Here is a 13,071-nt window from a genome sequence, read left to right as displayed (position 1 = left end):
TACAACTCAAGATTACAAAGTTCAGAAAACGTGAAGTCTTAGCTGGCATCTGAAAGTTCATTCAGGATTACTGTGATAAAGGTAGGAGATATTTGGGGGTTTGTTTTGGTGGGTGAGGAACCATTCTAAACATCGGCATAAAATTATGCTGTTACACTGGTCAGGGGTCAAAAACAACACCTGAGGCAAAAAGTAATACAGAGAAAGTCCCCTGATCACCTCAAAAGTATGTACATCTATTGAAGTACATAATTAAAGCACAGCACCCTCCTACTGATTTTGAAAAATGAAATGAAAAAGTATTATTCCAAATAACCTTTTATGATTCAACTGTATAAATGATTATTCCAAGTAACCTCTTTTGTAATTCAGTTGTATAAATTCTAAGTGCCAGCATAATAGGTAAGACTCATAAAGCTAGACATAATTACAACATACCTTTAAATTTATTTTTCAATTATAGTTGACATTCAATATTATTTTATATTACTTTCATGTGTACAGCATAGTGGTTAGACATTTACATAACTTACAAAGTGATCCCTCCATAAATCTAGTACCCACCTGGCACTATACACAGTTACTATATTATTATTGACTGTATTCCCTATGCTGTACTTTACATCCCCATGACTATTTTGTAACTGCCACTTTGCAATTACATATCTTAATATTTCATGATCCTTTATGTACTCAATGTACAAACAGAAGTACACTCACTGTGGTACTTGTTACATTTTTTCCCCTGAAGACACTGAAACAAAAGCCCAGATAATATCTGTTTTTAGTCACCTCTCTCGCTGTATATAGTCCTAGAAAGTTGTACCAAGCAAGAGCTATAACATGTTATCTCTAATTGTTCCAAGGTGGTGGCATTTGTTGGTTCATCCTTGTACTTTTCCATATTGCTTAAGTTTTTATAAAGAGCAAATATCGTGCTCATAAAAATAAAAAGACAATCATTTTATAAACTTATAATCTAATTAATAGCTGGGTGGCCCAAAATACTTTGTTTTTATTGAACGGAAAAACTTTTTTGATAAATTACCACTAAGAAATATTTCTAAATTTTGATGTGGGTGGTTTAGTAATATTTTATACCAAAGTAAAGTAAACCCCAAATTGAATTTTACGTAAGTCTTCCTCTTACAAAACATCTTTGCTCTTTACCCTTCCCTTATAGCCATCAAGCAGATTTTCAAGTTAACAGTCACCAGTATCAACAGTATTTATAGTTTCAAGAGAAGAAAGGAAAATAAAAAAACCTACATCCTATGTTTTATCAAAACCACATAGGTTGCTTACCTGTGCAGAGTTCCACTACTAGCCAGAGATGATTGCTGGTTTCATACCATTCATGAAAAGTTACAATATTCTTGTGTTTAATTTCATGGGTGAGACGGACCTATGAAAACACACAGCATTCACACTGAAAAAAACAAGTTCTTAAAATCCTCACATCTATTGAAAAAAAATCGAAATACTCAATAATGAAATGGATAAGAAAACAGTGGAATTCATTTGGTGGAATTCTACATGCACATCAAAATGATGGTTATGAAGGCTGGTCACATGGAAAAACGCTAATTTAGCATACAATCTTAAAAATGATTTTTAAAAAACTGTGCTACACGGTTTTGTGTATTTGTGTAATTATAACATTGCAAAAGAAATATTCATAGGAAAATGGCCAGAAGGTATACATCAAAATAGTTGTTGTTATGAGCAGAATTACTGCTGTTAATTTTAATTATTTCTATTTCTCTGTTTTTATTTTCTATATTAAGTTCACACTACTTTTAAAATCAGGATAAAAGAAATAGTTATAAAGGAAAAAAACCTTTACTAAGAAAACAATTTAAATGCTCAATAATAATAATTAAATAAGTTGTATATCAACTTGCAAAACATTAAGCCAACATTAAAATGTTTATTTTACAGCAATATGGAAAAATGAGTGCTATAATGTTAAGTGAAAAAGGCAAGAAACAACATTTTATATCATAATTAGCAAATTATTTTTCTTAATTCACAGGAAAAAAAGACTACAAGAAATAAACCAAAACAGAACAGTGATTGTCTTGAGGTAATAGAAAAATGTTGTTTTTCTTCTATCCATTTTTCTATATTGTCCAAATTTTCAATAATGATGACACAGTACTTTTAAAATTCTTAAAAGAACTCTCAAATGATTCTATAATGTTCGTCTTAAAAACACTCTTAGTGAATCCTATTACCAATGCACCCAGATTATTAAAAGAGGAATCATTACAATTAATACGTTGATCTTAAAAAATACATTTCCATTAGATCATAAAACTACTAATGCACCAAAAGCAAAAGTGAATTCAAAACTCAATAATTAAGATGCAAAAGCCTGTCCATTATGTAGAGTCAGTGAGCAAACTGGCTTGCCGAACGCGCCACGTGGTCTGCTCGTCTGATGAATGATTAAACTGATTGAAAAAAAAAACACACACACTATGTTACTTCAGGGATTTTTGCTTCATCCCTTCAAAATCCTATTCAGTATGGGAACTAAAACCACAAAACGTGTGCATTATTAGCAAACCATCAAAACCAAGAATTGCTGACAACTACCAAAGCACACCAGAGCACTTGTTTTCTGATTATCTTAAAAAAAAAAAAAAGAAAAGAAAAGAAAAAGAAAAAGAAAGACAGAAAAAAAAAAACACATATAAATTTTACTGTCACTCAACACCGACTAATGGACCCTTAACTTGTAGAAACACAGACCTATTTTTAAAATGGAATAGGGGACACTCAGGGAACCAATGGGCTCATCAGATCTGTAACACAAATAAAGAACAAGGAATCCACATAACTTAGAACACAGATGAGGAGAAAACCAAAAATCTGAGTGATCAAGAGAGAATCTGAGGAGCACCTTGTAATATTTCCCCAATAATAATGCCATTAGAGGGTGGGGGGGGACATTTGGTGAGCATGTTTAAACAGATACCACTGGTTCAGGCAGGGGAAGGGATGCAAAAATAAAGGGGGCACGGAAATTGCAACAGAAGTCAGGCCACAGCGCACGGTCCCAACGCTCCCCATCACTCACATGCGCCAGGTACCTACTCCTCCGACGCTGAGCCACCTCAGCTCCCTCAATCTCGCCCCGACCCCACCTCAACCACCCATCTGGGACCTGCGCTGTCAGCTACAGGAGCCACTAACCACAAAGGGCTACAGTGCACTTGAGAAGTGGCTAGTCTGAACCGAGATGGGCGCTAGTGTAAAATGCACACCGGATGCTGAACACTTAATGCTAAAAAAAGAATGAGAAATATCTCAATAATTTTTATATTGACTGTATGCTGAAATAACACTATATATGATTAAATAAAATACATTAACAAAAAGAATTTCACCCCCTTCTTTTTTTCAATGTAGCTACTGTAAACTTTAAAATTAGATTTGGAGCCCTCATTATATTTCAACTGGACAACATTGCTAGATTCTTACTAACAACTCTTCTCTCCAAAATCTCTTTCACACATGCCGTTCCGTGCCCCCCACTCGCTCCCTTTCCAGCTCACTCACTCGCATTCCGGGTCTGGTTCAATCCCACCCCTCACCCACTGCACATACCCAGGCAGCTGAAGCGGACACAAACCACGCTGACTGACCCTCCTGCAACGTATGATCCCTAATCTCAAACAGCCCCCCGTTACTGACTGTTCCCATTTCTTTCCTAGGAAACTGCCTCCCCTTCCCCGACCTCCTAATTGATGACTTACCTTCTCATTTCAGAGAAAACCTGATCAAGAGAGACATTCCTCGTGTTCCCAGCATCAAATCAACCAACTCATCTGCATCCCATATCCCTGTCTTCCCTCAACTATCCACACTCCCTTCGAAAGCCAACGCCTCCTCCCTCCTTCTAGAATGGCTATTTTCAAGAAAACAAAAATGGAAAATAACAAGTGTTGGTGAGTATGTGGAGAAATGGGATCCCTATTCACTGTTGGTGGAAATGTAAAATGATACAGCCTCTGCGGAAAACAGTATGCTGGTTCCTCAAAAAATTAAACTGAATTACCTCAGGATCCAGCAACTCCATTTCTGGGTATATAGCGAAAGGATTGAAAGCAGAGTCTCAAAGAAACACATGCACACTCGTGTTCATAGCAGCATTATTCACAATAGACAGAATGTGGAGGCAACTCACGTGCACACAGACAGGTGAACGGATAAGCAAATTGTGTTATAATGGAATATTATTCAGCCTTAAAAAGAAATTCTGACACATGCTACAATATGGATGAGCCTTGAGGACATTATGTGAAGTGAAATAAGTCAATCACAAAAAGACAAATCCTGTATGATTCTATTTATACGATGTACCTTTCAGAGACAGAAAGTAGAATGGCAGTTGCCAGGAGCTGAGGGAAGATGAAATGGGGAATTATTGTTTAATGTGTATAGTGAGTGTTTCAGTTTTGCCAGATGAAAAGAGTTCTGGCCGATTCAGCAGTCAGACTTATAAATTTCAGTATTTACCCAATGGGGTTGAAAACTTATATCCACACAACCTGCACATAGATGTTTATAACAGCTTTATCCAAACCTGAAAACAATCGAGATGCCCTTCAATAGGTGAACAAATAAGCTAAGAAATATTCAGTGATAAAAAGAAATGAGCTACAAACCAGAAAGAGACACAGAGGAGCCTTAAATGCATATTGCGTAGGGAAAGAGGCCAGTCTGAAAACGCTGCATTCTGTACGATTCCAACTGTATGACATTCTGGAAAAGGCAACACTGTGGAGACAGTGAAAAGATCAGAGGGTGCCAGATGCTGGGAGGAACAGGAAAGCGTGGCCGAGTAGAGCACAGCAGATTTGTAGGGCAGTGAAACTCTTCTGTCTGATCCAATAATGGGTACATGTCGTTATACATTTGTCCAAACCCACAGAATGGACAAGAGTGAACCCTCATGTAAACTATGGACTTTGGGGGATAATGACGTGTCAGTGTGGATTCATCCATTGTAACAAACGCACCACTATTGTAGGGCTACTGATAATGGGGAGGCAGGGCTGTGTGGGAGCAAGGGGTCTACGGGAAAACTCTACACCTTCCTCTTAATTTTACCGTGAATCTAAAACTTCTCTAAAAAAATTAACTCTTTAAAAACAGATTTCTGGAGATGGTGATATTTGCACAGCAATGTATTTAATATCACCGACCTGTACACTCAACAATGGTTAAGATGGTACATTTTGTGTTATGTGTATTTTACAATAATTTCTTTAAAAAGTTGAGGTGAGGGGAACGTTAGGTTTGGTCCAAGGAGCCTGAACTGACAGCTACTTCAAATCCAAGTCACTCTCACCAAAAGTTCTTCCTTTGGAACGCTTCATAGTCATATACTAAATTCAAAAGTAAGTGATCTAACATAGACTATATCTCCCTTGACGATTACCAAAAAAACAAAACCCTACGTTGTCAATGACTTGGGTAGGTTCACTAGTCTTTCTTCAGGACTGGTGTCACTAACCAGACAGAAGGTTGCTCATTCCAGACCGACGGTGTGAGGTCACTGGCTTCTGTTTACAAGCAACTTATTCAACCTGATCATAACTCTGTCTTTCGTCGAAGGAGAGAAACACACTTGACTTACCCAGTTGGTTATTTCAGGCCTTTTACACTTATCAGTGCACAGAATAGCTACAAAATTGATTGTTCCTTTCCGTCTCCCTTTGTAGACAACGGTCTTGCTTCCTCTGCCAATCTCCTCATACAGAATAAAGTTTTCCATCTCCAGGCTAACTTCTCACACTGGATAAAGTGACAGCCTAACAGCATCTCCAGCTCCTAAAATGTAAACAAAAAGGACACACACAAATGCAGTATTTAATATTTAAATAAATCTAATAATTCTATAAATTCAGAACATTCACCAAGTATTGGACACCAGTGTCTTTCTTTTTACAGGATGAAAAAAAACTAAGGGAAAAATAAATAAAAGAAACAATTTACAAACCAATATTCAACTTCCTATTAAGAAGATAGTAACAAAAATAACGAAAATGACAGCTGTTTCCAACAAATGGAACGAAATCGGGAAATGAATGCAATTTCAGCCAATGTATCTTGATACCTTTCTCTCTTACAATAGAAAGCACATTGTGTCAACATCTGTATAATGAATGGGGCAATATATTCCCCACTAAACTTCAAATTATGAGAAGCAAATGAGACAATGCATGTGACAATACTTTATAAACAAATATTGAATGACAGTATTTCCATCTAATCCGCAGAGATTGTATGAGTCACAATTATTCAAAGTCAGAAACCAGCAAACTACAGGGTTCTAGGCCAAATTCAGCCTGTTGTCTGTTTTTGTAAATAAAGCTTAATTGGAACATAGCCACATTTAATTCATTTATATATTGTTTAAGGCTGCTTTCAGGCTACAATGGCAGAGTTGGGTAGTTGTGATCAGAGACCCTACGGCCTGCTCACGCACTATAAAATATTTACTATCTGGCCCTTTACAGGAAAAGTTTGCTAACTCCTGTTTTAAATTAGGTTTTTGTTTTTTAACCCACCACTTCATCATCTATGATATAAGCAATTAAAAGAGTTCATTTTCTTGGCCAACAAAATCCTCTAATTTGCATAAGTGAATAAGGATTTGATGTACTCTTTTATCAGACAAGATTTTTTTTTAGAATTGAAGTAAAATAGTAAATTCAGTATCTTAACATATTCACAACAATATAATCAAAGTATTTATTCAACTAAAAATATCTTTTAAATTGGCATCTCTTTGAGAGGACTATACATGACAGACTATAGAAAATGTCCCAGAAATTATCCAGGCAGTAAGGTAATCCTCCTTAAAAACACCTTGTGTTTAAGTCAGAGCCCATAACAAAATCGCTTGGAAACAGAGAATGTAAAAGAGCAATAAGTTAGTGGGGGGCAGAAGAAATTGGACTGGAATTAAATAATGCTGACAGTTGTACAACTTTGTGAATACACTAAAAATCACTCAATTGTACATTTTAAAAGGGTCAATTTTATAGTATGTGAGTTTTATCTCAATGTTTTATTGAGATGTAATTGATATGTAATATGGTGTATGTTCAAAGTGTCGATTTGATACATTTATATATTATAATACGATTACCACCATAGCATTAGTTAATATTAATCTCACATCACATAATTATCATTCCTTTTTTATGGTGAGAACATTTAAGATCTAGTTTCGTAGTGACTTTGAAGTACATAATACATTCTTGTTGACTCTAATCATTATGATGTACATTAGATTTTATTCATCTGCAGTTGTATGCCGTACAAAAACAGGCAGAGAGCCAGATCTGGCCAGTAGGCAGTGGTTTACTGACTCATCGCATTATAGGGAATCAGTAATCTAAGAATCTAGAAATAATGAATTCTATGATTCCATCTTCCAATAAAATTAAAACTTACTGTAAAATGGGGGGAAATTTTACTATAAAAATGTACACGCTAGTAATTACATTTAGTTATTTGTGTTATAAAGTAATTACAGTTAGTTATTTGGATTATAATCCCGGTATGTATCAAGATCAAATTAGAAGAAATTGGACTACTGACAGTGAAATTTTTTTTAATTCTAACTAGAAAAGATATAGGAGAATACTGAATTTAAACCAATGGAAACCAAAAAAGGACACAGTATCTATTTCTTTTACTGAACAGTTTTAACTAAGTTCCTTTTACATTTCTCTGTTCCCTAAAACCCATTCATTAAAAAGAAATCAATCCTGACTCCTCCTGACCCACCAAAATACAGCCTAAACAGGAATAAGTATGTGGCAAGAGGTCAACAATACACAATATGTAATATAACCAAAATAAGATTAAATCAATAATGTTAAAATAGAGAAGCTATTAAACCAGAAAAAAAAAGAGACTGTCAAGCAGGGTCTCAGCTCCCGCTGCCGGCATAAGAACTCAGGATATGGCGGGGCCAAAAAGGAACACCCACGGAGCCATGGATGGGGGGTTCACTCCCTGGGACTCTGTCCCCACAGAGACCTTAGTTAAATGTTCACAAATTGACTACATAAGGATATATCAGGATAAGATGCTGAAATTAAGTTTTTATGTAAAATGAATAACTATGCCTAGAAAACAAGGTGATCTTCTAAGTTATCTTTCAAATTTGAAATTTCATGACTTTAATTAAGATTCTTTCTGACTCAATCCACAGACATGCCTCACCTTAGACTTCCCTATATGAATTTTTAAAACTTTGTACAATAAACTTGTAAATTGTAAAATAAAATACAAATACAGAAAACCCCACAAAAATAAATGTATAGTTTAATGAATTATCATAAGAGGGACACATTGTGTGGGGGCAGAGCCCCAGAAAGTAGTTTCCAGGCTCTCGGCCTCACATAGAAAGGTGCTGTCTCAGGTAGTAAATGGCCATCAACTGTGATTGGATGGCCATCAGCTGTGGCTGGTTGGCCGTCAGCTGTAACCAGTGAGCCATTGGCCACTAATATAACTGCTGTGGCTAGGCTAGCAGCAAATAGGGGCTAGCAAGAAGATGGTGGCTGAGCTAGCAAGAGCGGATTGCAGAAAGGCGGATGCCGCCAGCGAGAATATAGTGGTATGACTCCCCTACCTATGGCTCCGTGGGTGTTCCTTTTTGGCCTAGCCATATCCTGCGTTCTTGTGTGGGGAGCAGGAGCAGAGACCCCGCAGGCCGCCCCGCACGACAAATGGCGCAGCGAGCAGGGTCTCCCGCACGACACATTGGAATCACCACCCAGGTCAGGGATAGCACTTTGCCAGCCACCTCAGAAACCCCTCCATGAGCCTGTCGCAACCACAACTCCTCCTGCTCCCTAAAAGTAATCGCTTTTCTGACTTTCATACTTATTACTTCCTTGGGTTTTGTCATAGTTTTCTCACCCAAGTGTGTGTATCCCCAGACACAGTTCAGTCTTCTACATTTTCTAAAAGCGTGGTGCGTCTTTCAAATCTCTCAATCTACGAGTTCACCTGTATATATCATCGGAGACGCCAAAAGGCAGAGCAAATCGCACATATTCCTACAAGCAAATGAGGCAGTTAAGAGTCAGGGGGCAGGTGCTAACATTCAACAAGCTCTGAAACAGACCCGTGGATGGGGGCACGCAAGTAAAAGCAGGAACTTTCCCCTGAATCATCCCCACTTGCCTATCATTCACTGCTTCGCGAGCAGGATCAGCAACACCTGGGAATTTGATACAACTGCAAATTCTCAGCCCCCAGCCCAAACCTAAGGAATCAGAAACGCTGGGAGTGGCCCCCAACAATCTGCGTTAACTCGCCCCCAGGATGCACGCCCCACTTTGCGAACCGCAGGCCCGGTCACCCTTTCACAACGACATCCAAGGAGCCAGGGCACTGTGCTAAACACTCCACAGGGGCCCCTCCTGGCAGCACTTTACAACCCGAATAACAGCAGGCTTTGCGTGTGGTCTGACCTGGACAGTGCAGGCTGAGTCGCTACGTAACACCCCCGGCCAAGCAGCTCCTGGACAGCGCACTGCGGGCTGTCACCTCCTCCCTCCTCCAGCGACATCAGTCAGCGAAGCCAGCCTTAGAACCCGAGGAGCGCCGCCGAGGTGTTAGGAGCTACAACTCCGACCTTGGGCATCCACAAAGCGCATCTCCCGAACCCTGGAGCCCGAGCGCCTCGAATCCCCCCTGCACCCAGGTCCTCGAAGAGGTGTCCCTTGTGCCCTGAACTAAAGCCCCGAGAAAGTTGTGTAGGGTTTTTAGTTTAACAAGACCACAAAGCAGAGCCGTCAGGGAGGCGGAGAGGGGTCGTGGGGCACAGAATCCACCGATTGAAGGAGGGCAGGAGAGGGAAAAAGAGTGAGTGAGTGGTCAGCGCCCCTCCGGGCCCGCAGTATCTATAGCGCCAGCTATGAGACGTGAACCCACCTGCCTCTGCCACTCACCTGTTGGCTGAGTGGGGAGAAGCAGCGGGTCCACTGGACCGCACCCCCAGGACGGGTCCAGTGACCAAAGGCCGGGGACAAAGAAGTGAAGCAAGACAGGACGCGTAGAAGCAGCGTAAGGCCGTTCGGGTCCCGCGCCCCTCGGGGTTTGGATTCGCCCAGCCCGTCTCCAGGGCAGCACGTAGAACGCCGGAAGCAGCGCAGGGCGCTGACTGGCTAGACAGTTTCCGTTCCTATTGGTTGGGGCCTGGAAGTGAGGTTGCTAGGGCACCGCCCACAATTCAAACGGCCTCGCGCCCGACTTAGGACAAGTCTAAGGACCGTAGACCGGGGCAGGAGCTGCTGCGGGAAGGCAGGACTCATAGCGTCAGCGACGGGCCTTGCGAGTTCAGCTCCCCTCGGGATTTGGATTCGCCCAGCCCGTCTCCAGGGCAGCACGCCGAACGCCGGAAGCAGCGCAGGGCGCTGACTGGCTGAGCAGTTTGGGTTCCTATTGGCTGGGGCCCGGAAGTAGGAGGCTGTGATGGACCGTTAGGCCACCCTTGCCGGGCTGGGTTGGGGTTTTCAGTGAATAGACGGAACCTACCTGAGCAGTAGTTGCGTAGCTGTGGACTCTGGAGTCCTGGGTCCTCGTCATTTCATACTACCTTTCGTGGCCTTCCATCCTTTTTCTTTCTGATGCCCTCCGGAGCTCAGGTGGCCCTGGCAACATAGTCTGGATCACTAAGGGCTCAGGCCAGATTATCTTCCTCCTCGTACCTGAGAAAACAGACTAGATCCCCTGATCTTGATTGATGGCTTATGACTTTCAAAGCTTCAAGCCCTCAAATTCCAACCACCAGACACGTTAGCACCACCTCCCGTCTTCCTTCCGTTCAGATTAGAGCAGTGATACTCAAACTTCAGCATCAGAATTACCTAGAGTGCTTGTCAAAACGTTTCTGGGCTTTACCTACAAATCTTCTGATTCTGTAGATCTGTATGAGGCCCAAGTTTTTCCATTTCTCTCATCTGATCTACTAACATAAGGATGTTGCTGATCAGGGACCACGCTTTACAAACCTGTATGTGGAACAGCTGTGCCTCTGGTCTCAATTAAGACTCACTTTATTGTGATACTTGCCTTATTGTGATGGTCTAGAACTCAACCTATAATACATCCAAGGTATGCCTATATTTAACGGCTTCGACATGGAAAAAAGTTTCCTCGTAGATCACTCCCTAATTAAGGAAGACATAAAATGAAATAACTAGTTTAGTCCAAGTTTGTATAAATAGCCTAAGCATTAATGTCAGAAACAATTATCAACTCCCAGTGCTTCTTAGCCTAGGTTCCTTGGATGCCTCCAGGCAATACACGAACCTGCTAAGACCGTTAAAATTTTCTGTGCATGTGCATTTTTCTGGCTAGAGAGTCCATGGGTTTAATCAGGTACCAATGACCCAGAAAAGTTTAAGAACTTCTTCTATAGACAGTTTTAAGACAGCATCACAAAAGACAAGTGACCCACCTCAGTAGCCACCATTGGTCCGTCCAGAGGTTAAACCTGGATATTAGTTCCCTTAAAAAAAAAAAAAAAAATTGAAAACCACAGTTGAGTGCTTTTTAGGTTCTTGAGCAGGATGGAGAGCTGAAACATCATGTTTTGAATGCTGCAATTCCTGAGCACTTTTAGAATCACCTTTGCCTTGCCCTCAATTTTAGATTTTCATTCTCTTAATTGATAAGAATGAATCTGACATGAAGAATACCAAATGCTGAGTTACCCCAACAACCTCTTCCTCTCAGAAATACTTTATGCTTCATCTTCCTTATCTCTAGATTGTCATAAAGAATCTATTCAGTCCCATAAAAAGTTCCTTCTTTGGGCAAAGCTGTGTTAGACATTGCGTAGGAGAGAAAAAAATCATTCATTAGGTATTATCTTCAGTCAAAGAAGCATACAAAATTATAACAATAAAAATGCATGTAAACTTAGCAAAAACAATTTTTTTTAGGGAAAGGGAAAACAAATTAAGAAAATTCACTTGGATTTTGGAGAAACGTTAGAACAAAAAATGCGTATTATGAAGCCTCTGAAGGACCGACTGTAGGTGCTTTAGGGTTGGGCTCTAAAATGCATTTTATGTATTCTAGCTACTTTTAGAAAAAAAAAGCAGAACCCTTAAGTCTTCATTGACTACAAAGTAAAAGCAAACCATTTAGTCAGGAAAAGTTTATTCCTGAAGGAAATTCATTCCCTGAGTCTTCAGCATGTGCTGTAAAGAGCTGTGTCACTATAAATACTGAGGAGTTCATAGGGTGATTCCTGTCCATGTTCCCTCCATATAAGCAGCCAGCATCATGCCATACCTGAATCGATAACACTGGCTCTGCAGGAATGGAGGTGCTTCAGGGTCAGCCCTCCTGGTCTGTTTATAGTCTGGGGAAGCTCTCAGAGTAGAGGATCAGCAGAGAAGTTTCCATAGACACTGCTACACTTAGGTCAGAGCTTTTAAAGGTAGAAGAGTTATAAGTCCAGGTTTATCCACCCTGATAAATACCTGCATTGCTCTTCCGTAAATCCAGTGAAATATGATGCCCCGTGCTGAAGGAGAAATTCACATACTCTTGAGACAACTGGGGAACCTAAGAAAGATGTTCCACTTCCTGAGAAGAGAGTCAAAACAGGACACTGGGGAAAGGCTATAACTGTCCTCATAAAATAATTTGGACTCACGATTCAAAATGAGGAACTGAACACGTGAATTGACCACACAGCCTCCCAAACCCTCACCCAAGTCACTGAATCAAGATTAAAACCCTAACAGCACATAAGAACAAGGAAGGGAACCATCCTGAAATGGAAAGTCTGAGACATTTCTGCAACACAGAAAACAATTGGCTGCAGATAAGCAGAGGATCCATAGCAGAATTAACCCCCAACTCAGCCACTGATATGTGAGTCCTGGGTCCTTTAATCCTCACCTTGGTAACGGAGGAAAGGAATTCCACCTCCACAGCCAACTGACCTCACCACCCTAGGCAGTGTCTCTCTTGCAGTGGCTTGGAAATGCTTTCTAAACCACATGAACAAAG

The 13,071-nt window shown here is 40.3% G+C and overlaps 1 protein-coding gene across 1 annotated transcript in view; it reads right to left on the bottom strand.

The window, feature by feature from the left end:
• The window catches only part of ULK4 (unc-51 like kinase 4), a 650,099-nt gene extending 639,741 nt beyond the window's left edge, over window positions 1-10,358 (bottom strand). Inside the window, exons 1-3 of the mRNA XM_074312876.1 lie at window positions 9,993-10,358; window positions 5,651-5,844; window positions 1,306-1,405 (exon numbers count right to left, since the gene is read on the bottom strand). Coding sequence (XP_074168977.1) covers window positions 1,306-1,405; window positions 5,651-5,788 — 238 coding nt within the window. The 5' untranslated portion in view covers window positions 5,789-5,844; window positions 9,993-10,358. The remainder of the gene's footprint in view (window positions 1-1,305; window positions 1,406-5,650; window positions 5,845-9,992) is intronic.
• Window positions 10,359-13,071: the final 2,713 nt, after the last annotated feature.

The sequence above is a fragment of the Rhinolophus sinicus genome, linkage group LG10 (genome assembly GCF_036562045.2).
Source record: "Rhinolophus sinicus isolate RSC01 linkage group LG10, ASM3656204v1, whole genome shotgun sequence".
Classification (NCBI taxonomy): Eukaryota; Metazoa; Chordata; class Mammalia; order Chiroptera; family Rhinolophidae; genus Rhinolophus; species Rhinolophus sinicus.
This window is presented reverse-complemented; position numbering and strand designations above follow the sequence as displayed.